The sequence below is a fragment of the Camelus bactrianus genome, chromosome 15 (genome assembly GCF_048773025.1).
Source record: "Camelus bactrianus isolate YW-2024 breed Bactrian camel chromosome 15, ASM4877302v1, whole genome shotgun sequence".
NCBI lineage: Eukaryota > Metazoa > Chordata > Mammalia > Artiodactyla > Camelidae > Camelus > Camelus bactrianus.
The window spans coordinates 65,932,670-65,957,373 of NC_133553.1; the positions used below are offsets into that span (position 1 = coordinate 65,932,670).

Here is a 24,704-nt window from a genome sequence, read left to right on the forward strand (position 1 = left end):
TGGGGTATACTCATGTAGGGTTATATGCCTTCTTGATGGACTGGTCCGTTTATCATAATATAATATACCTGCCTCTAGTAATTTTCTTTGTTCAGATGTCTACTTGACTGATATTAATATTGCCAATTCTACTTTTATTTGATCAGCGTTTGCATGATGTCTTCATTTGCTCATCCTTTTTACTTTCAACCTGCTTATCTGAAGTGCTTTCTTGTAGATAGCATGTATTTGAGTCATGTTGCTTGATCCACTCTGCCAATATCTGCCTTTTTATTGGTATATGTAGATAATTTATATTCAATGCAATTATTTATATGTTAGGGTCTATGCTTGTTATTTAATTTTTTTGTTTTATGTTTCTTCTCCTAGTTTTCATTTTTTTTCTTTTTTCTGCCTTCCTGAGGGTTACTTAAATATTATTTAAAATTCAATTTTTATTTTTGTATAGTGTTTTGGAGTCTATTGCTTTGGACAACATTTTTAGTGGTTACTCTAGGTATTACATTATATATATGTAACTTATCATAAAGTACTGGTATTGTCATTTTACTAGGTCCAGGGGAGTACAAAAACCTTATTTTCCTTTACATCTTTACCTTTCCCCATTTATAATATAATTATCTTACATATTTTTCTCCACAAACCAAATCAGAAAGTATTAGTAAATCAAACTGTAATTTATGGACACAATTCTAACAACTGGAGACTATACATTCTTTTCAAGTGCATGTTGAACATTTACCGAATTAAACTATATGCTGGACCACAAAGAAAATCTCCATAAATTTCAAAGTGTTCAAATCTACAAATTATTTTATCTGACTCCTATGAAAATGTAGAAATCCGTAGCAAAAAGATAATTAGAATATTCCAGTTCTAGATATTTTTTCAAGAGAAAGGATTTATCTAGTTCCAAAAAATTCTTGTATAAGAAGGTCACAGCAGCCTGACTCATCTTAAGTGCCAAGTCAGAAACAATCCAAATGTCCATCAACATTCAGAAACAAAAGACCACTCCTCAACAACAACAACAAAAAAAGATTACCAAAGCATGCAACACTATGTGTGAATTTAAAAAAAAAAAAAAAGTTATTTTGAGGAAAAGAAGCTAGACACAAGAGTACATGCTATATGGTTACATGTATCTGAAGTTCAATAACAGGCAAAACTAAGCTATAGCGATTGAAATCAGGAAAGTTTACATTGTAGGAGAAAAGAAAGCTAATAATGACTAGAAAGAGCCAAGAGGAAACGACCTCGGGAGATGGAAATGGTCTACTTCATGATGTAGGTGGTACTTAAATAAGTGCGTATATATATTAAAACCCAGGAAATTATACACTAAATATCTGCACACTTTAATGTAGCAAATTATACTTTAAAAAACACAATAGGGAAAAGCCATAATTACTTCAAAAGAAAATTTTAAATTTCTACAAATCAAAATAAAAGAAACAAAATTAAAGAGCAAATAACAAACTAAGAAAATATCATAAACACCCACATCAAACAAAAAAGTATTTATCTGAATAAATAAAATATAAACATTCCACACATACACAAAAAGAAAATGAGCGGCCAATAAACATTAGAAAAATGGCCACAAGCAATAGTGATTTTTTAAATGCAAATGAAATGCACAACGTATCATTTTTTTTTGTCTACCAAAGTAGCAAAAGAAAAGAGACAACATTCAATATTATTGAAAATATGGTAAAACTTCACTCCTAAATACTTTTGCTAAGGAATACAAATAGTTACGAATTTTTTTGAGAGGTTAAGTATCAGGAAGCTAAAATGTATATGCCCTTAAACTCACTTTAATAATTTTACCTAAAGTGATAACCAGATCAATGATTTTTTTTTAATGTTTAAAGGTACATAGGTGAAAGAACTTGGGTTCATATTCTAACAGTACGGGTTACAACTCTTGGTTAATCCTAACTCTGTGATCTTAAGCAATTTACTTATTCTAAGGCTCAATTGCCTCATGGGCAAAATAGGGATATTAATATGTATATCTGTCAGGATTGCTCTGAGTATTAAATAGGACAATGTATGCAAGTCATATAATAGGATCCCTAGCACGTACTAAGTTCTCAACAGACAGTAACCAGTTCACCATCATCAATGTTGTCATGATTAATTACAACATTAGATAAGTAAAGCTATATAGTGAAAACAAAAACCAGTAATGTTGAGTCTATATTTATTGACATGAATGATATTTGTGCTATGGTATATGTTAAAGGGAAGAGAAAATAAAATGTAAAGAAATGCACACATAATTAAATTTATATAAAATGTGTGTATCAAATGTGTCCAGACAATCATGTCTGCAAGGAAGCAGATCAAAATTGTGGTGAAATTCCGAGTAATCTGGTTTCTTCAAATTTTTCTATTTTTTTTTAAGAAAATACAAACAATGACATTTAGGGAAAAAAAGAAACGTATTTCCTTAGTTCCCTTTTATTGAAGGCGTCACAGTGTCCACTGACTTATCTCACCAGGTCAGGGCAGAAAGAGCCTAGAGCAGACAGTGGGGGAATGATTAGTATAGAAACTGTCAGATCCCAACATAAAGAACATTAAAAAGAGGGGGGGAAAGTGTTTTCTCCAAAGTTGATAGGTGAGAATGAATGTGGTTCCTCCTGCTATGCCTACTGTTTTTTTTTTTTAACATTTTTTATTGATTTATAATCATTTTACAATGTTGTATCAAATTCTAGTGTAGAGCACAATTTTTCAGTCATACATGGACATATACACACTCATTGTCACATTTTTTTCTCTGTGAGCTACGGTAACGTTTTGTGTATATTTCCCTGTGCTATACAGTATAATCTTGTTTATCTATTCTACAGTTTTGAAATCCCAGTCTATCCCTTCCCACCCTCTGCCCCACTGGCAACCACAAGTCTGTATTCTCTGTCTATGAGTCTATTTCTGTCCTGTATTTACGCTTTGTTTTTGTTTGTTTGTTTGTTTTTTAGATTCCACATATGAGCGATCTCATGTATTTTTCTTTTTCTTTCTGGCTTACTTCGTTTACAATGACATTCTCCAGGAGCATCCATGTTGCTGCAAATGGTGTTATGTTGTAGGTTTTTATGGCTGAGTAGTATTCCATTGTATAAATATACCACATCTTCTTTATCCAGTCACCTGTTGATGGACATTTAGGCTGTTTCCATGCTTTGGCTATTGTAAATAGCGCTGCTATGAATATTGGGGTGCAGGTGTCATCCTGAAGTAGGGTTCCTATGCCTACTGTTAGATAGGGTTACAGTAACAGTGCTGGAATCTGGAAAGGAACTCACCATCCCGGTAGCAATAAGATCATAAAACTGGTATTTTATGGACCATGTCATCTACCACTTTTGACTATATATAAGGTGACTGGCTATCTGATGACTCCTCCCTGTAAACACCAAGTATGCAACTCTACAATAACTATATGGGACGATTTCAGGCAACAGAAGACACCCTGCACAGTAGAAACTTTCAACAAAAGGTCTTTTGAAATAGCCAAATATCTAAAAGTTTCCCTTAAGAGAGCAATAAAACTATGCCTGGAAAGAGGGGAAATTTTTGCTCTTTTCTGAATGGGAGGGTCCAAATAAAGCTCAATCCTGGAACAAACTGCACAATAATCTGGCATTATGAAGGGCTATTTGGCAACTCAAGGAACGATGATCTACCCTAAGGCTAGTCCAGAGTGAGTTTGGCTCTGCCTAAGTTAGGGCTGGCACTGATCCTTCTAAAGCAGTAGAATTAGCACTTGCCCCTCCCCTCCTGATTTTCCCAAGCCAGCCTTAGAGTGAAGAGCAGAAAGAGAGAGAGCAAAGGGTAATTTCTAATTAAAAATAAACCCTTAGATGAACTGTAAAGAACCATCCCAGCAAGACTGAAATTTTACATGGTAGTTGCAGAATCCCAACAGGCCCAAAGAGGACTTGTATGACGACACTAACACATTATTAGAGTTCCTCATAAGCCAACACTCCCAATCTAAGGAGCAAAATATTAAACATATTTGTCCATCTTCTCTCTCTACCCAAGTCATTTTTCTAAGCCAAAACCTATGTGGTTTATGAGACTAACTTTCTCCAGGTCCTTATATCTGATTTCTAGGTCTTTGCCAGTATTAAAAGGTAGGGCATGAGTGTTATTTCCAGTGTATTTTTTTTTTCAGAAACTACCAAAAAATTGCTTAAGTTTTTTCTCTTTTTTTTCGTATCTAATAAATATTTTGTTCTTTTTTTATTGAAGTATAGTCGGTTTATAATGTTATGTTAATTCCTGGTATACAGCATAGTGATTCAGTTACACATTTATAGATTCCTTTTCATATTCTTTTTCATTATAGGTTTGAAAGGTATCAGATATAGTTCCCTTTACTATACAGTAGGACATTGCTATTTATCTATTTTGTATATAGTAGTTAGTATCTGCAAATCCCAAACTTCGAATTTATCCATCAACCAATTCCCTTTCCCTTTTGGTAATCAACTGCAAGAATGTTTTCTATGTCTGTGAGTCTGTCTCTGTTTTGTAAATAAGTTCTTTTGTCTCATTTTTTTAGACTCCACATATAAGTGATATATGGTATTTTTCTTCTCTTTCTAGATTACTTCACTTCTATGACAATCTCCAGGTACATCCATGTTACTGTAAATGGCATTATTTTATTCTTTTTATGGCTGAGTAGTATTCCATTGTGTGTGTGTGTGTGTGTGTATATATATATATATATATATATATATATATATATATGCCTATATACACTACATCTTCTTTATCCAGTCATCTGTCGATGGACATTTAGGTTGCTTCCATGTCTTGGTTATTGTATATAGTGCTGCTATGAACACTGGGGTGCACGTATCTTTTCAAATTAGAGCTTATTCCAGAAATATGCCTAGGAGTGAGGTTGCTGGATCATAGGGTAAGTCTATTTTTAGCTTTTTGAGCAAACTCCATACTCTTTTCCATAATGGCTGCACCAAACTACATTTCCACCAGCAGCGTAGGAGGGTTCCCTTTTCTTCACACCCTCTCCAGCATTTATCATTCATAGGCTTTTTAATGCTGGCCATTCTGACTGGTGTGAGGTGATACTTCACTGTGGTTTTGATTTGCATTTCTCTAATAATTAGCGATACTGAGCATTTTTTTATGTGTCTTTTGGCCATTTGTATGTTTTCACTGGAGAATTGCTTGTTTAGGTCTTCTGCCCATTTTTGGACTGGGTTGTTTGGGGTTTTTTTGTTATTAAGTTGTATGAGCTATTTATATATTCTGGAAATTAAACCTTTGTCAGTTCTATCATTTGCAAATATTTTTTCCTATTCTGTAGGTTGTTGTTTTGTTTTACTTATGGTTTCCTTTGCTGTGCAAAAGCTTATAAGTTTAATTAGGTCCCATTTGTTTATTTTCACTTCTATTTCTATTGCCTGGGTAGACTGCCCTAGGAGAACATAAAGCACGGCTTCCTTAATTAAAAATTATATAAATAGTTCTTTCTCGTCAAACTTCAAAGACCAGATATTAATGCAAAACAATGTCAATGTATTTATTTTTTAGTAATATATTCAGAATTATGGAAAAAGTCTTTTTTCTTACTGCACAACATTTGCCCCTGCAACAGAAACATTAACAGTAGAGAAATGTTAAAAAAAGGTTTCAAATACAACTCAAAACCAAGCTTGGCTTTTATTTTGCCAGTCACAAGCACTGGGACCGATTGGGATGCACAATTAATCTTGCTAAGCCTCACTTCCCTCAACCATCAAGTCGATATAAGACGCTCACTATAAAACCTGCTTTTATCAGACTGGTATTCTGAGGCTCAAATGAGACGAAGTGCGTTAAAGTGCCATGGAAGAAACACAAAGCTCCTAAACTCAAAAGGACTCGGCAATCTGGGCTGATGACTATAAAATACTTACGGCTATAGCTAATACTGTCAAATGGAGAAAAAAGAGAGAAACCCTCTCTCCTTCTAATGAGGATTATAGCTTGATCCTTTTCAATTTTTGTACTTGCAAAAACTGTTTGAGGAGGAGACATTATATATAGCTCTAAAAATTAAACTAGATACTCTGTTCCTGCTACTTCTACAAAGAATATTTCACAGAAACCACAAGAAAACAAATATTTTTAATTATATTGAAAAAAGAGAACGGAAAACTGAAATAGTCTACACTTCAGGTTAAAAAAGGACATAGTAAGATTTTCTCTTAAAGATGATGTATTTTAACTATATACTTTGTAAAAATAAACTTTACCTAAGAGTCTTGAGGCGGTAGGGTTTGGATTTAAGATTTGATAAAGTGAAAGAGGAAAGCTTACACATGCTTTCAAAGAAATTATTTATTATCAAGAATTAATATATACTGAGCAACCACTACCCCCACTATGTGCTTTATAAAAACAATTCTATTAGCTCTCTAATTATTATCAACAACTCTTTAAAGTACATTTTCTTATCCCTATAAGGAAATTGAAAGGCAAAGTTACAAAGTTCACTGATAGGAAGAAAAATCTGTCTGATACCAGCTCATGTCGTTTCTACCGTACCCTTTTCCATGTTGGTTTTCCAGTCTAGTTCTATGTAGGGTTTCCTGTCTAGTTCCATAGACTCTGCTTCAAGTAACCTAATAAGAGTAGGTTCTTTTTTTTTTCTCCTCCACAAATGGAAAAAGATTTCCTTCTGAAACTCTCCCTTCCCTCAAAATCAAACTTCTAAGACTGAGTCAGACTAAACTTCAGGGGAGGTAGACAGGCTTAGTGTGGTTTCAGGGAACTTCTATCAAAATTGTTTTAATAAGAGAATGTTTTATCCATTGGTTAGAGATGAAAGGCTTAAAATGAAAAGTAGAAACTTACTAATCATATCATTTACACTTCTTTCCCTCTTTAAGAACAAGGACCTTCTCTATATCATTTACATTTACAAAGGTGCTGAGACTTTCACCAAGTAGTTCTTTTTCCTTTTTTTTCAAAGACAGGAATCCCTAATGTACCTCTTCAGAGTCTAGAGTGCTACTGGTTTTAATGGACTTAACCCTTATAGAACAAAAATGCATCAGCAGTAAATACTTGTTGAGTGAATTAAGTAGAGTTGTGTTAAAGCATTAGTTACTTAGCTTTTTAGTATGGTTGTTTTCCTTTGAAAGAGTGACCTTTACAAAGATGTGCACACTCCTTGCTATAAGCATCGAAGTCTTTTCTATTTTGATTCTCCAAAATAGATAAGGAAAACCACTTTGTGTGGCCTGACACGTACATCAGTGACCTTAAAAAGAACTACTGATTTTTCAAGCTGCAGGAAAGAAAAAGTACACAAAGTCTTCCACCTGTGTTTTATGGCAATTCTGTCAAGATTTTCAGAGTAAAAATAGTGCTACAGGAAATTCCCAGCAGCCTTTGACAAGTGCTAGTGGGACTGCTCTGATAATGTGACATTCAATTAGAAGCATTTTATTAGGGCATCACTTGCAAAGAACTGACTTTATAAAACTACCCCAGTACAAGAAAGACATACTGTTGAAGCATGTAGTATTATACATTTTGATTTTTTTCTCTTTTACGTGCCATTCCAATCCCATTCCCCTTATCAACACAGGCACCCGCTCTACTATATATGACATGTCATTCAAACGAACCTAATATTTATTCATATAAAAAAAGTGTCTTTGAAATAAGTATGCATGATATTTCCCAATCTGGCTTCCTATTATGGAGCTGGCCTTGTCCAGATGAGTATGATTCTTCTTGGCTAGAAATCATGCTTCTATCTCTGCTTAAGCAATTTTACAGTTTGTTTGTTTCTCCCCTCCCTTAAAGTTGCCCCACAACTTCATTCCTCATCAGGACTGTTCCCTGCTGGTAGTCATAGAAGTCAAGTCACAGAAGCCCCTACAGCCCTGAAAAGTACCTATACCACTGTTGAGACTCAGAGAGATTAAAAACTTTCCCAAATTCATATATGCCACTAATACCAAATATGACTTACCAAATGAAAGACAAAATAAATCAAAACCATGGGGCTATGATGACAAAAGATGATAAGATTGCCACAATCAACTGCAGAGCTCCAACACTAGTATATATACATTGTAATGTATACAATGAAGATTTAACTTCAAGCTTCTAAAAAATTAAGCCATCTGTAGGGCACTGCAATACTTATATCTTGGAAGCTTTCCAGGGCATGAAAGAACCAGCATTTCCAATGACACAGTCAGATAGCCATCAAAAAATTTTCCTCAGTCTATTCTCCTCTGAGTAGCATGCACTATAGATTTCAGCAACAAAGGTAATCTTTACAAACAAGTATTAAACATGAGCTGCACCATTTTGTACTCACTCATAATTTTATAAATGACTTAATGTTCAAGATTAGAGATGAGTTCTTTCTTTCATATTTTACAATTCACTGTATTATATGCAACTATCATGACCTTACTTCCTTGGAGCTAGAATAGTTTAAAAAAACAACAGAAACAAAGGAAACTTTCCTTAAGGTTTTACTAGCTTATATAAAAGTCCTAGCAGAATTTATGAAACACTACATTCAAGGTTTCTGGGCAATACTCATCATTTTTACAAATGTCAGCTTGTTATTAACGTACTGGTTGCCCAGAAACATTCATCAAGGTTCTAAATTTATTCGTAAATGACATAACAATTTGACAAGAATTGATAGTATTTTTCAGATGTACTGTCTATCATCAAAATTAAAAGAAAAAAAGAACGTTTAATAACTGTGGCTGATTATTTTTTATAGAAAGATGTTAAACATACAAATATTAGAAATGACCAGGATCTTTTCATATTAAAGAGAAGAGAAAAAAATACTCAGGGTTCATATTTGATGAGCAACAACATTTGATGAAAATATAACGCAAGCCACAAATGTTAGCCACATATACAATTTTAAAATTTCCTAGAAGCAATAGTAAAAAAAAAAGGATTATATAAAATTTAATATTTTTTGATATTCTATATATTATAATTAATATTTAACAATACACAACCCAATATATCTAAAATATTATCATTTTAATATATACTCAATATAAAAATTATTAATGAAATATTTTACACTCCAAGCCTTTGAAATCTGATGTGTATTTTATACTTACATCTTGATTCACATTAACCATGTTTCCAGTGCTCAAAAGCCACATGTGGCTAATGGCTATGATACTGAACAGCACAAGTCTAAATCACCCAAAATGAAAATTCTACCCAAAGGCAGAAGGCTGCATGGTGTGCTCAGCATACAATAACTACATAATAAATATTTATTGAATGGATGAATGAACGAAGTAAAGTGAGACAAGACCCTGAAGTAACAAGAAAAGCACAACACAAACATATACATGGAAAAATAAGCCATCAAAAAGGACTTGACTCTACGTGAATGAAATTCTCTGCATCAAGCATCTCTGTCTTCCCATGCTATTACTCTAGTTCTTGAGTTATAGGAACACAGCTCTGTGGATGAGCCTCTAGGGTTAGGGGCAGACACCGGATGAAATAGTGACTCTCAGGTCATGGCCAGAGGAGCCACTGCAATATAAGTGTTTCACGAAACCTCAAGTACCATTTTTCTATTAATGGGATAAACTCAAAGTATGTAATACGCTAGAATATACCAGTATCCATAATCACTAGAACTGAAGCACAAAAACTGTTCCCATAGCCCAGAGTAGTGCAGGACCTCCAGCTGACAAAACAGCCTGCCCAGAACTGCGTGATTTGCCAGCAAGAGCAAAGAAATGAAAAGAAAAGGGAAGGAAAAAAAAAAAAAAAGATGAGGGTATCTAACGTATCTCTTCTGCCCTGTTATTTTTACTCCCCATGATGACAAGACCTTTGTGAGCAGGCAAGGGAGTTGAGAAGAGAGAACTCAATCTTTGCAGTCCAGGCTGCTTCACATTTTTCAGAAATTACTGCATGTTCAAACAATGGAATATTTGTCAAAGTACAACTTGATCACCAGAATTCATCTGTTTTTCATAACCACATTTAACCTAAACTGTGCTGACTAAACAAGGTACCCTGTGTTTCACAGTCTGGAAAATGTGGCTCCCACCATCGTTTTCAGACCGCACTAAAACCTCTGGTCCCTAGACTACAGCTGCTTGGTAACTAAGTGCATTCAGATTAGGCCAAGGATGATGTCTGCTGGCTTCCCTTGTTACATCAATCACACATATTCATTTTCATTTCATGTTTTGGTTAATTTCTCTTTTTTTAATAGGTATCTATCAAGAGAGTGTGAGGGAGCTAAAAATTTTGTGTATTTTTCTCTCCCTATGGGCTATGTGCATACATATAAACTCACATATATAAATACATATACTCTTCTTAACTTTTTATTTGGAAATATTTTTAATTTATAGAGAAACTGTTTAAGAATATAAAAAAAAAAACCCATATACTCTACTCGGATTCACCTACTGTTAATAGTTTGCCCCATATCCTTTATCATTTACTCTTTCCACATATAATTTTTCTTTAGCCATCTGAAAGTATGTTATATACATAAAATCTCTTTATTCCTAAATACTTCATTGTGTATCTCCTGAGACTAAGAATGATTTATTATATAACTATAGAGTCTTTATCAATTTCAGAAAATAAAACATTCTCTCTGATCTACTGTCCATATTCTAATTTTGTCAATGGACCCAAAAAATAGCCTGTTTTCCCCCAGTACAAGATTCAGTCTAGGACAGGGGTCAGCAAACCATGGCCCATGGGTCAAATCCATCCCATTATCTTTTATGCAAATCAAGTTTTATTAGAATACAGCCACACTCACTCATTTACATATTATGTCTGACTGCTTTTAAACTATAACAGTAAACTTGAGTGTTTGTGACAGAGACCTTCTGACCCATAAAACCCAAAATATTTACTGTCAGGCCCTTTAGAGAAAAACGCCAATTCCTGGTCTAGGACATTTAGCTGTCATGATCCCTTTAATCTGAAACAGTTTTTCAGTTTTTCTATATCTTTTATGACTGGTATCTTTGAAAAATAAACCCTCCCTTCCTTCCTTCCTTCCTTTCTTTCTCTTTCCCTCTCTCTTCTCTCTCTCTCATAATAGAATGCTCTTCGTTTTAAGTTTCTGTGATGTTTCCTCATAAATTAGATTCGTGTAGGTCAGAACAGTACATAAGAAATGCTGTAGCCCTCTCAGGGCACCCCACTCAGAGGCACACAATCATCCCCAATTGTGACGTTAATTCTGACCACCTGGTAAAGATGGTGCCTAACTACAATTTTTGTCTTGTTATTAATAAGTAATCCTGGTGAGATAATTTAAGGCTACACAAATAGACCACTTCTTACTAAAATTTCCCCACTAGATTTAGTGTCTAGTGATGATTCCTGCCTGAATATGTCTTTATTACAATGACTGCAAAATGAAGAACCATGAAGATTCTGAGATTTTACCCACTTGCAAGCCAACAAGTTAGCCCGCTATTATTCACAATTTTAGGAGGGCCTTGAGGACGTTTACCTTAAGTTTTAGCTGCATTTAGCCTATTGTCTTTCTAGATTTCTCCTATATTTTTCAGAAATTCCCAAGTGTAATTTATTCCAACAAAATAACATGCTAAAAAAGTAGTTGGGCTTTAAAATCTTAATGGAAAATACAAAAATTGGAGAATTTGTGAGTATGGGTATTTTCATTGGGGCAAAAATAGGAAACCATGAGTCTATACTAATTGTAAACAGATACTTAAATGAACAAACACATAATAAGTACAACATAAATAGAGGAGGTGGCTGTGGTCTTACTTACAGTAGAATGCGAAGCACTGACTGTTGGGAGCCAGTTATGAGTGGCTTACATCTCTGTACATCTTGTGAGCAGAGGTACTGACTTTGTTCCAGACCATCTTTTCAAGGATGTTTGTGTAGTCAACATATTTATAAGGGAGGGATAATGTCTCCCCCCATAGGAAAAAAGCAGATGTGTTCCATGTTTTTCTATGGAATAAAGATATTTGGATTCCCTACACTCAGGGTTCTTCTCCTTTAGAGCATACCGCTTTGTGTACAGGTGTCCTTCAAGACACATCATGGACTCCTTCACGTTGCCATGTGGAATTTGGGACTCTGCGAACTTGTGCAAGTATAGTATGCTGCTCCTCTGGCTGCTGCTGTTGATACTACTAATAAAGCCCTTTGTCTCTGATCCAGGGTTTTTTCTTTTGCCTTCTGCTAGCATCCATGAAACTGATTAAGAAAAACCATGAGTTGATTAGGTTATAAAGTTCATGTATTTATTATAAACCATCTTAGGGTACAATATAATACACTAATTAACTTAACACTTGTAAGTGCTTAGAATGGGACTTCACATGCAGTCTGATTAATTTACCTGTTTTAACGATAATGACAACTGATAGAGGAAAGAACACAAGACAGAGAATTTACATTTAGTTTTTCCAATTCTGCAATTTACCTACGTGCCTTTAGGTGAGTAATTCAACTGCCCTAGGCCAAGGGTTTTCCCTTCTGTGAAAAGAGATGCTAAAAGGAAGGGTATACAAAGGCCTTTCTACTTGTAATACATCCTTGTTTTTAGTCTCTAGTTTAGAGTTTTTATAAAGGTAACATTGAATGGGGCGGGGGGTTGTGGGAGGAAGTGTACACGTTTTCTCGTATTGTTTCTTAAATCTGTGTATGTATGTCAGTACATGAATGAGTCTAGTTCCTAGTCCCGGACTCCTTCTGCACTGCATTCTTTAAAAGTCCTTTTCATAATATGAAAATTTGGTGATGGGGGGCAAAACATGTGCAAGTTAGAAGTAGAAATATTTCTTTAAGATTTAAGTATGCTCCAGCTACTATGCCAAGTGTTTTTATGTTTCTCTCTCACAGAAACACTGTGGGATAAACACTATTGTCTGCATTTTTAAATGGTGAAATTGAAGCTATGAGAAGTTAAGCAAGGTTTTGTAGATCATGATCTAGATTCAAGCTTATGTGATTTGTCAGTTTTTTAAAAAAAACACCATGTTGACTAGAAATCAATCAGTTTGTAATTTTAATTATTTTTCAAATTACAAAAGAATTCAGCATTTTTACAAAACCTTTTATTCTTTGACTGAAGCTACTCTTTTTCTGACAAAAAGACATAGACACAGATGGAGTGCAGTTTTTGCACCTTGGCCTTCCCACCCCTTTCTTCCTGAAATATGAAAATGATCTACCTTATAAGAATGAAGACAAAAACTACATGCTAAAGAAAGAGGACTGGAACAACTTAAAGAACCCAAGTCTCTGATGACTGTGTACAGCCTACCACACCAATAGCGAAATGCCTACACCTTGTCATATGTAAAAAAACAAACTCTGTGCTTGTTTCAACCATTACAATTGGGTTTTAGTTACGTGTAACCAAATACAATCTGAACTGCTACAAACATCACCATTAAACATCATAAATGACTTCATTTTTCACATCTAAAAAAATGTTAACACATCTTATACTTTGTTTCAGGGCCAGAAGAAATCCCAAGTCTTAATTAACAATACTCCATATAATAAACTGATGAACTATATTAACCTCAAACAAAACAACTCAATCTCCTTAGACTATGGCATATTTTATAGTTCTTTCATAGGTCTCTGTTAATTTTTTTTTCTACAGCACTTTATTGAGGTATTTTGACTATTCATTTATTCATTCATTCATTCCACAATTATTTGCTAAGCAACTTCTATGAGGTAGGAATGACACGGTACTCTGAGATTTCCAGAAGCTCTAGTTAAAGACATTAAAGAAAGAAAATAAAATAGATTCTGCTTATGTTTCCTGAGAAAATCTGGGTTGTTGAAAGGCAGCCTTCAGTATTCAAGTCCTAAACTATTTCACCTCGAAATCGTGGTTCAAGTTATAGGAATCCGAAAAAGGTAGACAATCCAGTACAGTTTCAAACTCAGCTTTTTCAATCCTACACAATTTAAAATAAATCATTTCTCTTCAAAGGTCAAAAAGAAACTATTCACTACACCTGCTAAAACCAACCATGGACAAACATGAGTTAAAGTATTTGTTTCTGGTTAGAAGATCATTTTGGCATATGCAACTTACATAACTGTCTGAATGACCAAATTTCCCCTATAAAACAAAAGGAAATTCCTCCCCAACATGCCCTCTTACTTAGATCACAAGGTTCTGGCAACAGCTATTTATCCCTCCCCTGTAACATCCAAAACCATTAGGGCATTGTATTCAACTAAGTATCTGGTATAGACAGCATTTTAGGGAAACAAACAAACAAAAAAACCCAAAATTTTTTAAATTAAAAAACTGAAAACAAACAAAAAAACCTGGCAGTCACAACCCAAATAGAAAGGAAAAGGAAGAAAAAGATGTAAGAGATCTGGTTGGACATACGAGATGAGGGAAAGAAGATTATAAAAGCCAAATATCCAGAGATCTCAGCAATGGCGAGGTGTGGCATGACTTATAGGTAGATACATCAAAAGAAAGAAATAAATACGAAACATGTTTCAGGAAAGAACCGCCGGTGCAAAGGCATCATTATGAAAGAACACGGGGCCCTGCATCTCTGGAGCACAGACTATGAGGAAAACAGCAACCAGAAATGGAGTAAGAGAGATTAGCCAAGGATAGAATGTGGAAAACTATACAGAGCAAGGTAAGATGTTTACTCTGAGAACAATGAGAGACTAAAGTATTTAAAGCACAGTTTTGATATGATTTAAACTGTGCTTTAAAAGATTACTGAGCATTATACAGAAAGCAAATTATTTCTTATTCATTCTGTCAGAGCTTAAACAATTGTTGTATTATTGTGGCATCTAAAGCTGTTCCAGTGAGATGTTATTGTTTAAAAAAACAAACAAACAAACAAATGAGCACACTTGAAAAGTTCAATTTTCCCAAAGTAAGCATTTTGAAAAACCAATGCAAACATGTCTAGAAAAAAAAAATTAATCACTTTTTTTGGCCTCTTGTTTTATTGAAAGCCAAATGACATGTATGCCCATGGGTAATAAGGTCACCAGGTCAAAAGAGCAATACGACAATTATAAGAAGTAAGATTACAGTGACTACAAACCAGGGTCCATTAGTCCATACTACAGGAAAGTTATCACTATAAATGGCTTTTCCTGTGTCCTTATCAATGCAGTGCACAAAGTATCTCACCCTCAGCTTTTCCCTATGATCTATGTAGTGTTTACGCCTATCTAACCCCACCAGGCACTGGTAGGTCAGTACAAGTAGGAGGCAGCGAGATATGGCAGGAGAGTGATGAGACAATCTGTTAAGTGTCAAAGATGGGCTAGGAGTCACCAAATATTTCAGGGTAAAAGTTTCCACATAAAAAAAAAAATCTCTAAAGAAAATACTTAAAATACATTCTTATTGCTCAGAATACTCAAGGTCACCATGGAAACAAACCAGAAAGCTTCCAGCCCTGTCCAACAGCAAAAAGATTTGAAAATGGTACCTACTTATTTCAAATTACTATTTTCACAAAGGATTTTTGATTAAAAGTTCAAATTTCTTTTCTTATTTCCCCAAAAATGCATATATTTCAAATAAATAAGATGAATTTAAAAAACAAGCCTCTTTGGAGTCTCTTACAAAGAAGCCTTTCTCTATACCTATTAAATTATAAACTTTTTCAGAACAGGAAGCATCCCGTTCATCTTTACATCTTTCACTGTATTAGGAAATGCCTGCTTAAATAAAACTTAACATGTTTACTTTCTGCAGATCTTCTCAGAATATACTTTGAATCTACTAACATGAACTGTAAAAAACCCAAGACTGAAATATGGTACACCGAATTTCAATGACATTTAAAACAGGGTTCCTCCTCTTCTTTTTTTTTTTCCAAACAGATCAACAGATGAAATTGGTGTTCCCCAGAAATACAGCTCCAGAAACAACTTTAAGGAGGTTCAGATCATTAAGCCATATGCCTCTGGCAATGCTGGAATTCTGTATCTACTACCAGCAAAAGTTATGTTTCCCTCTCTCTGTACCACCATCTTTGGAAATGTCAAATAAGAAACAAACAAATAAATAAACCCTTATTCACAAATTCTAAGCACCTAGAATTCTGCATATAGGCCTTCCTCGTGTCTTAATTTCTACCATAAGAGTAGGAAATGACCCCACTTGTATTTACACCAAAACCAGATACTTAAATATTCATTCAAGTGCCTTAGTAAAAAAAAAAAAAAAAAAAAAAAAAAAAGGAAAGAGTTTAAAAAATGAATTTTTACTACAGTTATATAAAGTAAATACAAGTCAATAGTCTCAGTGTTTAAAACAGAATCAGGATAGCTCTTTAAAAACAAAAAAAACAGGTTATGGTAAAGGTACAATCAATTTTAATGAAAACTAAAAAATCAGTCAGAGCTCTATTTATTAGCATTCACTGCCAGATCAGTGGTCTGTGAGAAGCATTGTCAAAACCTGTGTGAGGTTGGAGTATGAATATCTCTTTCATTTGCCAATCAACCATCTAAACATCAAGATGCAGCAAAAATGTTCTGCTATTTTTTTAAGGGGGGGTGTCTCATTTTTTTAAATCAGTAACAACAACAACAAAAAATCTGATTTGATTAAAAGTTCAAATCCCAAAATACACCCAATCTTTCAGATTTGCCTTAAGTCTATGCTCCAATTCCTGCTACTAAATTTACTTCTAAAGAGCAAAGTGCCATCTGACATAAGTACAGGAAGAAGAACACAAATCTTACCTCTGGTGCCAATAAAAAACTATTTCAGAGTAAGGCTAGTCTTACTAAGTGAGGTGTTTTCCTCATATTTACCACACAAATGCGTCACTTACTTAATGTAGTCAAATTTGTATAGCACTACGAGACTGCTGAACGAAGTATTATAAAAAAACCCAAGACAATAATATTGTAAATACATGTATAAGAAACAACCCTTTAACTATCACGACTCAAAAGGATCTTGAAAGTCTATCCTTGAGAATGCCAAAACTAATCACTTTTCTTTAAATGAAAACTCAGTAGTGTTTTAAACTCTTCAAGTACTTATTTCCCAAGTGCTTTTATATAATAGCCAACTGCTACCACAAAGCCTTTTAAGTAATTTTATTAAGTAATTCCCGTAACACTTAAGAAAACATGTGCCACTTAGAACTGCTTGTATCTTTTCCTTTTTCCACTCTCCATATCCTTTCCTCGCTATTATCTGTAGTTACATGACCATGGGTTTTGTAACGTTCCCCTAGCTGCCAGTGCAGACCATACCAAGAAAAATTCTCAGATTATAAAGGGAGAAACATATTCCAGGAAGATTCCTGCCCAGCCTACCCCACCCCATCCCCTGCCCCAGCAATGATCATGAAGGATTATAAAGAGATTATGGGTAAAATCTAACTCTGCAGCTGATTCACCTCCCCTAATTATAGCCAAGTACTTAAAAAAAAAAGATATTATTAAATGCAAGTAAGAGGTAAAATATTCTAAAGTTTAATACAATTCGTTGTGTTCAGGGAAGTAAATTACTAACTACTGTTCTTATAATTATTTTTAAATCTCTGCCCTGAATCCTTCTAAGAAGAAGAATTCAGAGGACAAAACATTTAGTTTAGGTGCCGGGGCTAACTTATTCTTAACAGAAAAACAGGTCATCAGCTTGCCATGTATAATGGCTTCCCGGGGAATAAAGATTTATGACACAGAAATAAGGTCACTTTGAAATGTGCTTTTAAATTTAGATTTTGGCAAGGCTTCCAAATGTAAGAAAAACACAAGGTGGTAGAGAGTCCTTAGGGGGCTTATAAAAGGGGATACTCAAATGAAACTGGGGTAACCTCTTCTAGAGCATAGATGGATAGGCAGTCAGTAGATACCTGAAATCTAACACAGCCTGTAGTTTCCTTTAGATGAGGAATTCTTTCGAGGTCTATGGATAAGATTCGAGAGTTGGGGAAGCCTCTGAAATTCTAAGCAAAATATCAGATGCAATGTACATATGTGCATTTTGTCTGGGGAAAGGGTTCACAGCTTCCACCAAATTCCCAGAGGCTCTTTGGTGAAGAAAGTCTGAAAGAAATACTGCACTTGCTAGAGCCTTTGTAATAATGAATTCACTGCACAATGACATTCTGTATTTCTTTATATCTTAGCTGCTTCAAAGTGTCCTTTAGTGACTGAAGGAGAATTAGAAAAAACTAAGGTTTCTATGATTTATGTAACACTGAGGGGTTGCTGCCTATTGAAAAAAAAAATCCGTATATTGCTCTAATTGCTATCCCTGGACCCAAAATGATAGAAATCTTGAAAGTAAAGTTTTCACTATAGTATAACACACATGCAGAAAAGTACATAAATCAGAGGTGTACATTAGTCAACATTTTTAAATCTGGGAATTTTTTTAATTGTTAATGAGCAGATGATACAGATTACTGGCAGCCAAGCCACCACAAGAAGACCATAAATGATACCCACAAACTAGGGGTATCATTACGATTACAGGTTTGCTCTCTCTGTCTCTTAATGACACCCAAGATCCTTCCTGGGGGGCATATATACACCCTTTCGGTTGTAGCAGGGTGAGTGAGCAGCAAATCTGGAGGCGAGTCAAAGATTTTACACTATATAGAGGAGCTTGAAGTACATACAAATCTTTGTCCAAATTGAGCTGGGTTCAAGGCTTGGAGTCCATAAGCATGGCAGACATCACTGGATAAATAAGAGTTTTCAAAAAGTCTGCAAGACAGACCGGTTTCTGTCTTCATTAGACAGACAGTCCAGACATCTTTTTAACTACTACTACACTACGTACAAGAATCTCATATTATTATTATTCATCACTTCCCTTCCAGTAAAATTTTTAGTTTATGTTATTTTCTCTCTTCTTAAAAAAATTATCTTAAATTACTGTAAAATGTTTATATCCTGTCCCTTACCTGCCCATCTCTAAACTGTACGTGAAGATTTAAAGAGTGTAAGTTGTTCAAAACAATTCTATAAAATCACCTACCTTTGCCCTGCACAATTCCATTTGCATTACTACGTCAAGGACCAAGTCTCAATTAACCACTGTCTGACCCTTGTTCACTTTCTTCCCTCCCCTCCTCCTGCCAAAGTTTGCCCTTCCTGCCAAAGTTCAGCACTTCCTAGAAAAGTCTCACAGCCTGTTTGATATTGTACTTCACTTTAGTCACCAAAGGAAGAATTTACAGGTGCTTGGCCCCATCTATAAGACCATGACCGAAATCTGACCTCCTGTTACAATACGTGAACTCCTGCCCTACTGATAAGGCTGGCAGATATAAGTAGGATTTTTCAAATAATCCTTTGGGAATTTATAAGCAGCACAGCCATAAAAGGGGGGTGAATGGAAGGTCGGTTTCACTAAAAATAATAAATATTGCCATGTTTATTCAAAGTGTGCCTTGTTATCCTCCAGGCCAAAAGTTCAGATAAACACTATTGTAAATGACAAATATTAGAACTTTTTGTTACTTCTGTTATGATCCTTCCGTTGGACACCAATAGAACTGTTTTCCCTTGTATAAGTCCCAGCCCTGATATTGTATGACACTGCCTGGGACTAGAGCACTGGATTCATTTGCAGGTCAAAAGGAGGGTAGCTATCTTTCAAAAAAAAAAATTCATTTAGTATTACATACTACTAATATTAAGTGCTAAGTGCTAGGACTTTAAAAAATGAATAAAACATGATACCTGCCCTAAAAAAGCTTACAGTCTATTGAGGAAAAAGAACACATATTTAGAATACCATGATATAATACAGTAAGCACTACTGTAAATGTGCACTGGGTCCTATAATGATGCCCAGAGGAAGACGGTCCGTTGAGCTCAACCTGAAACATCAGGAAAATTTGCTAGAGGACACAAGTGTGAAATAAATACGAATCAGTAAAATAAAAAGAAATGGGAATAATAACTCAGGCAGGACTAGCATGAGGAAAGGATGAAATATAAGAAACAGCATGGTGCATTCAAAGAACTGGAAGCATTTCAGTATCATTAAAGCAAGTGGTAAGGAGCAGGAAATACAGTAGACAAGACATGGAAGTTTTGCTGTATTTCTATATGCTATATTTTCTTCTATATTTCAACACTTTACTCCACAATGACCAATTAGAGAATTTTAAGCAGACAACATATATGTCAGATTTGTAATGATAGCTGGATTACTAACACTATAGTGAGAAGGAGACAGGCGTTTATGATATAAGGTAGGGAGTCAGGAGATTGTTTCCAATAATCCTGATGAGATTGAATTAGGGTGATCACTTTAGGATAGGGGAGGATGAAGTACAACTATATTTAGGAGGTAACATTTGCAAGATTTGGAGATCTGGATATTATATTGATAAAAAAGGAAGAGTTTAGGTTTTTGCCTAGTGACTAGAGAGATGATGCTGTTATTATCCGAGATCACTATAAATTCAGAAGAAGAAGAAGATTTTAGGGGGGAGGAGGAAATAATGAACTCATTTTGAAACATAAAGAGTTTGTACTGCCTGTGGAATATCCAAAAGGTTAGGTTCAATATAATATTATATATACAAATTTTAAGCACAAGGGAAAGTTGAGAAATAGAAATACAGGACTGGAAGTTAATAACACTTCAAACCATAAAAGCAGATTATACCAGTAAAGAAAGGCAGGAGAAAAAGAAGAGAAGCGGGACAAGAAAGAGGAGAAACAGAACCTCGGGAACACAGAGGGACACAAAGACGTGGAGCCCACAAGGTCCAAAACAGGTACCAATTACCAAAAAGGCTGTAAAGAAAGTCAAAGGCAGCTGAAAGGTCCAGTAAGATACAGCTTCAGGGTAGTGGTATGAACAGAGGAGAAATATACTGGGCCAATGAGAGAATAAAGAGAAAAGAAGTAGAGATAAATATTGGAATGGGAAGGAACAAGAGAGAAAAGGTTTATTTTCTCCTCAGTCCTCATTTCTGTATTCCTAAAACTTTTCTTAAAGCTTAATGTTAATATTAACTACAGCAGGAAATAAGAAAATATTTGTTACAAATATTTATATTAAATAATCTACATTTAAACATCTTTGTCAATAATATTACGAGAAGCTATCTTTTACCACATAATACAAATTAGTGATTTGAGAATGGTGAAACAAATACAGGAAAGTGACAAATTCCAGCCCCCAAAAAAGCTATGAAAAGAGTCAACCTTAGAAATTACACATGCTCTGGTCCTTGCTTTACCAAAGGAGATATTTGAGTTTTTATTTGAAGTCCCTCTAAGTCTGGAACAGCAATGTCTAAATAATAAATATATATTCCACAAAAAAACAGAGCTGAATTCCTACCACTCTCCTTGTGAGTTGCACCTTTTCAAAACTAACATCATAAATGGGGGAAGAGGCCTGTTTCTGCCATATAAACAGTGCTTTAAAAATTATGAATACTAAATATTTCAATGTTATAGAATACCAGCATAGAATTTATTTTCAAATGGGCAGTTTAAGGTCTTCCCGTTTTGTTCTCACAGTTTAAGACTATGTAGTCTGTATATTTAAAAATGTGTGAATTTTAAATAACTGATAAACTTTGCATGTTGATGGCAAGACTAGAACCTCTATCATGTCTACACTTTATGTCATATACTTTGAAAAATATCAGTAATGTGTCTAATGACCAGCATCAGAGACAAATAATTTCTGCCAGATTAACTGCCATTTATTAAATGCCAATTATGTGCTAGAGACCGAACTAGGCATTGTTCATACAACATATATAGCTGCACTAAGCAGGTAATCATTATCACATTTTATACATGCAAAAGCTAAGGTTTAGGTGACTTGCCTAACACCACTACTGTGCAAATAAATTAATATTCTTATGAATCATCATTAGAGTTCTCAACTTGAGGAAAATTTGTTACATTATCTCTATCATTAAATCTTAATAAAGCTTACAAAAGCTAGCACATACACAGTGATGAGATACAGTGCTGTCACATTATAGTTATTCAAAAGTTGTAACTTTTCTCCTGGTAGACTGTAGTTTTCTTAAAGCACAGGTCCTTGACTTACTTATCTATCTTTGCTTCTCCAAGTCCATTTCACGCAGAAGAGAAAATCAACGTGTTTATTGAATAAGTAAATGAGTAATACAGTTTGAGTTAGCATATGTTCAAACAAATGGACAACCAGCCCTTCAAATCTGTGGGTTCCACGTTCCCAGATTCAACCAACCACAAATCAAAAATACTCAAAAAAAATTCCAGAAAGTTCCAAAGAACAAAACTTGAATATGCCACACACAGCAACTAAATTATCTACATTGTATTAGGTATTATAAGTAATTTAGAGATGATATGCACAGATTACATGAAATATTATGCTATTTTGCATAAGTGACTTCAGCATCTATGAATTTGGTAACTGAGGGGGGGTTCTGGACCAGTCGCTCATGGATACCAAGGGATGACTGTACTGTGTTCTTTAGGTACCACTTATTTATTTATTTATTCAGTCAACTAACATTTATCAAGTACCTACACCAAGTACTGTTGGATACAACATCAAACTAAACAAACTACCCACTTTCATAGACTTTATGCTTATTGAAAGGAAATAGCAATTTGATTTTGCAATTATGAGGCTTTTAATAAACCCTGAAACTTGGTGTGAGCAAATATGGTTCCTTAACCATACATACTATTAAAGAGACTAAACAAAATCATGAAGCAATCATGGAGCATGGAAACAAGATGCTAAGGGAGAAAAGAGGAAGTGTGTGGCAAAGGAAAAATGTCTATTACTGCATATGTGTTTTCTGCTCAACTTTCAATAAACAGTTAACCCCTATCTCATATAAATCATTTCATAAAACAGAGAAAAGGGAAGGATGTTCAACCATTCTAATGAGGTTAATATAACATTGACTACAAACCACATAGGGTCAATACAAAAAAAAAAAAGGAAAGAAAACAAAACTATAGGTCTGTTAATTATGGCCATATACAGAAATTAAAGAAAAAGATTAAAAATAAATAAAAAGTAGTTAAATTCCACAGGATGTTAGCAAAAGGCAGTAATACATCTTCATCAAGTTGGATTTATCTACAGAATGCAAGGATGGTTTAATATAAGAAATATCGGTAATGAAATTCACCATCTTCATGAGCTAAAGAATAAAAACCATAGGATTATAGTAATATATTTGGAAAACAAATTCAAGAAAATTCAATGCACATTTATGTTTTCATTAAAAACTATCAGAAATCTAGGAATAACTAAAGAATATTTAACAAAGCCTATTGCAAACATCAGTTAATGAATAAACTTTAGATACATTCTCTTTGAGACTAGAAATCAGAGAAGAATGTCTACTATCACCTTATTGAAGATCCTAATCAATACAACAACACAACAAAAAGAACAAAGAGATGTATGGATAGGAAGAAAATAAAGTCAATTATCTACAGACATGATGATCAACTACACAGAAAACCTATCATAAACCAAAAAAAGAAAAAAACTATAATAACTAACAAAAGGTTGAGCAGGTAACCAGATGTAGAGTAACTTACAAAAATTGACAGTGTCTCTCAATAGAAGCAGTATTAGAAAATAAAGTAGAAAAAAGCAACAAAAACTGAACATATTTTGCTATTAAGCTAACAAAGAATGCCTAAGACTGTTACCACAAAAAAAAAAGCTGAATTAAATAATTTTAAAGCAGATCTTATTCTTCCACGAATGGGATGACTTAGCATTATAAAGTGGTCAATTCTTCCCACAATTTATTTATAAATTCAACTGATTCAAATAAAAATTACAGAAGGATTTTTTAATATAAATTCAAACTGATTCTAAAATATATATCTGGAAAAATAGATTCTATAAATAGTGAAGGCAACATAAAAGAGGAAAAAAGAGAAGGGACTTCTTTTACCATATATGTAGATATCCGACAAAACCAAAAATAACAAACTGTAGAGCTGAGAAACAGATTCTTGTAAATATGAAAATCTAGTGTATGTCAGAGGTACTGTCAGGAATTATCGGGTGATGTACAGATTATGTAGTAGATACAAATAGTAAAACTGAATTCATCATATAGGAAAAAGATAAGTTGAGTCCCTATAACCTACTACATGGCAACCATAAATAGAAGATTCAAGAGGAAAAGAATTATTTTTCAAATAACTGATACTCCTTAAATAATAGTGTCTCATTCCCTACTCTTAAAAATGAACAGAAAAACTATCAAAAATGAGAAAACTGAGTTTTGAATTCAATATGAAATCTTCTTTAGGCAGAGCCAGATAAAGACTCACCAGGACAGAATATATGTGAAGACATCGATAAACAGGAGAGAAATCAACCAAGTCTTGGGCCCCAGGAATCTGCAAAACAAACGAGATTGTCACAAAATATTCAAACAAGGCTATTAAGAGCAACTACATGCATTTTTAATACTCCAGTGTAAAAATAAAAAAGTCAGCTCTAGCATCTAACAGAGAAACAGAAAACAAACTATGCTTCCAGAAACCTAGTTTGGGTACTTGAGCCATGGAGCTACTAAGCTGTGTGGATATCACCCACGCTGGGACACAGAACAGAAGAGTAGATAGCAGATAAGAACAACAGGGTCACTGGTCCTGCATCTGCTTTTAGAGATACATTTTGGGCC

General features: G+C 34.3%; 1 protein-coding gene across 3 annotated transcripts in view; it reads right to left on the reverse strand.

Moving 5' to 3' along the window:
• EXOC6B (exocyst complex component 6B) overlaps positions 1–24,704 on the reverse strand; it is a 570,349-nt gene that overhangs the window by 265,587 nt on the left and 280,058 nt on the right. For all 3 annotated transcript variants that reach the window (XM_074341308.1, XM_045523158.2, XM_010963690.3), the window contains one exon: positions 24,349–24,417. In XM_074341308.1, coding sequence (XP_074197409.1) covers positions 24,349–24,417 — 69 coding nt within the window. The remainder of the gene's footprint in view (positions 1–24,348; positions 24,418–24,704) is intronic.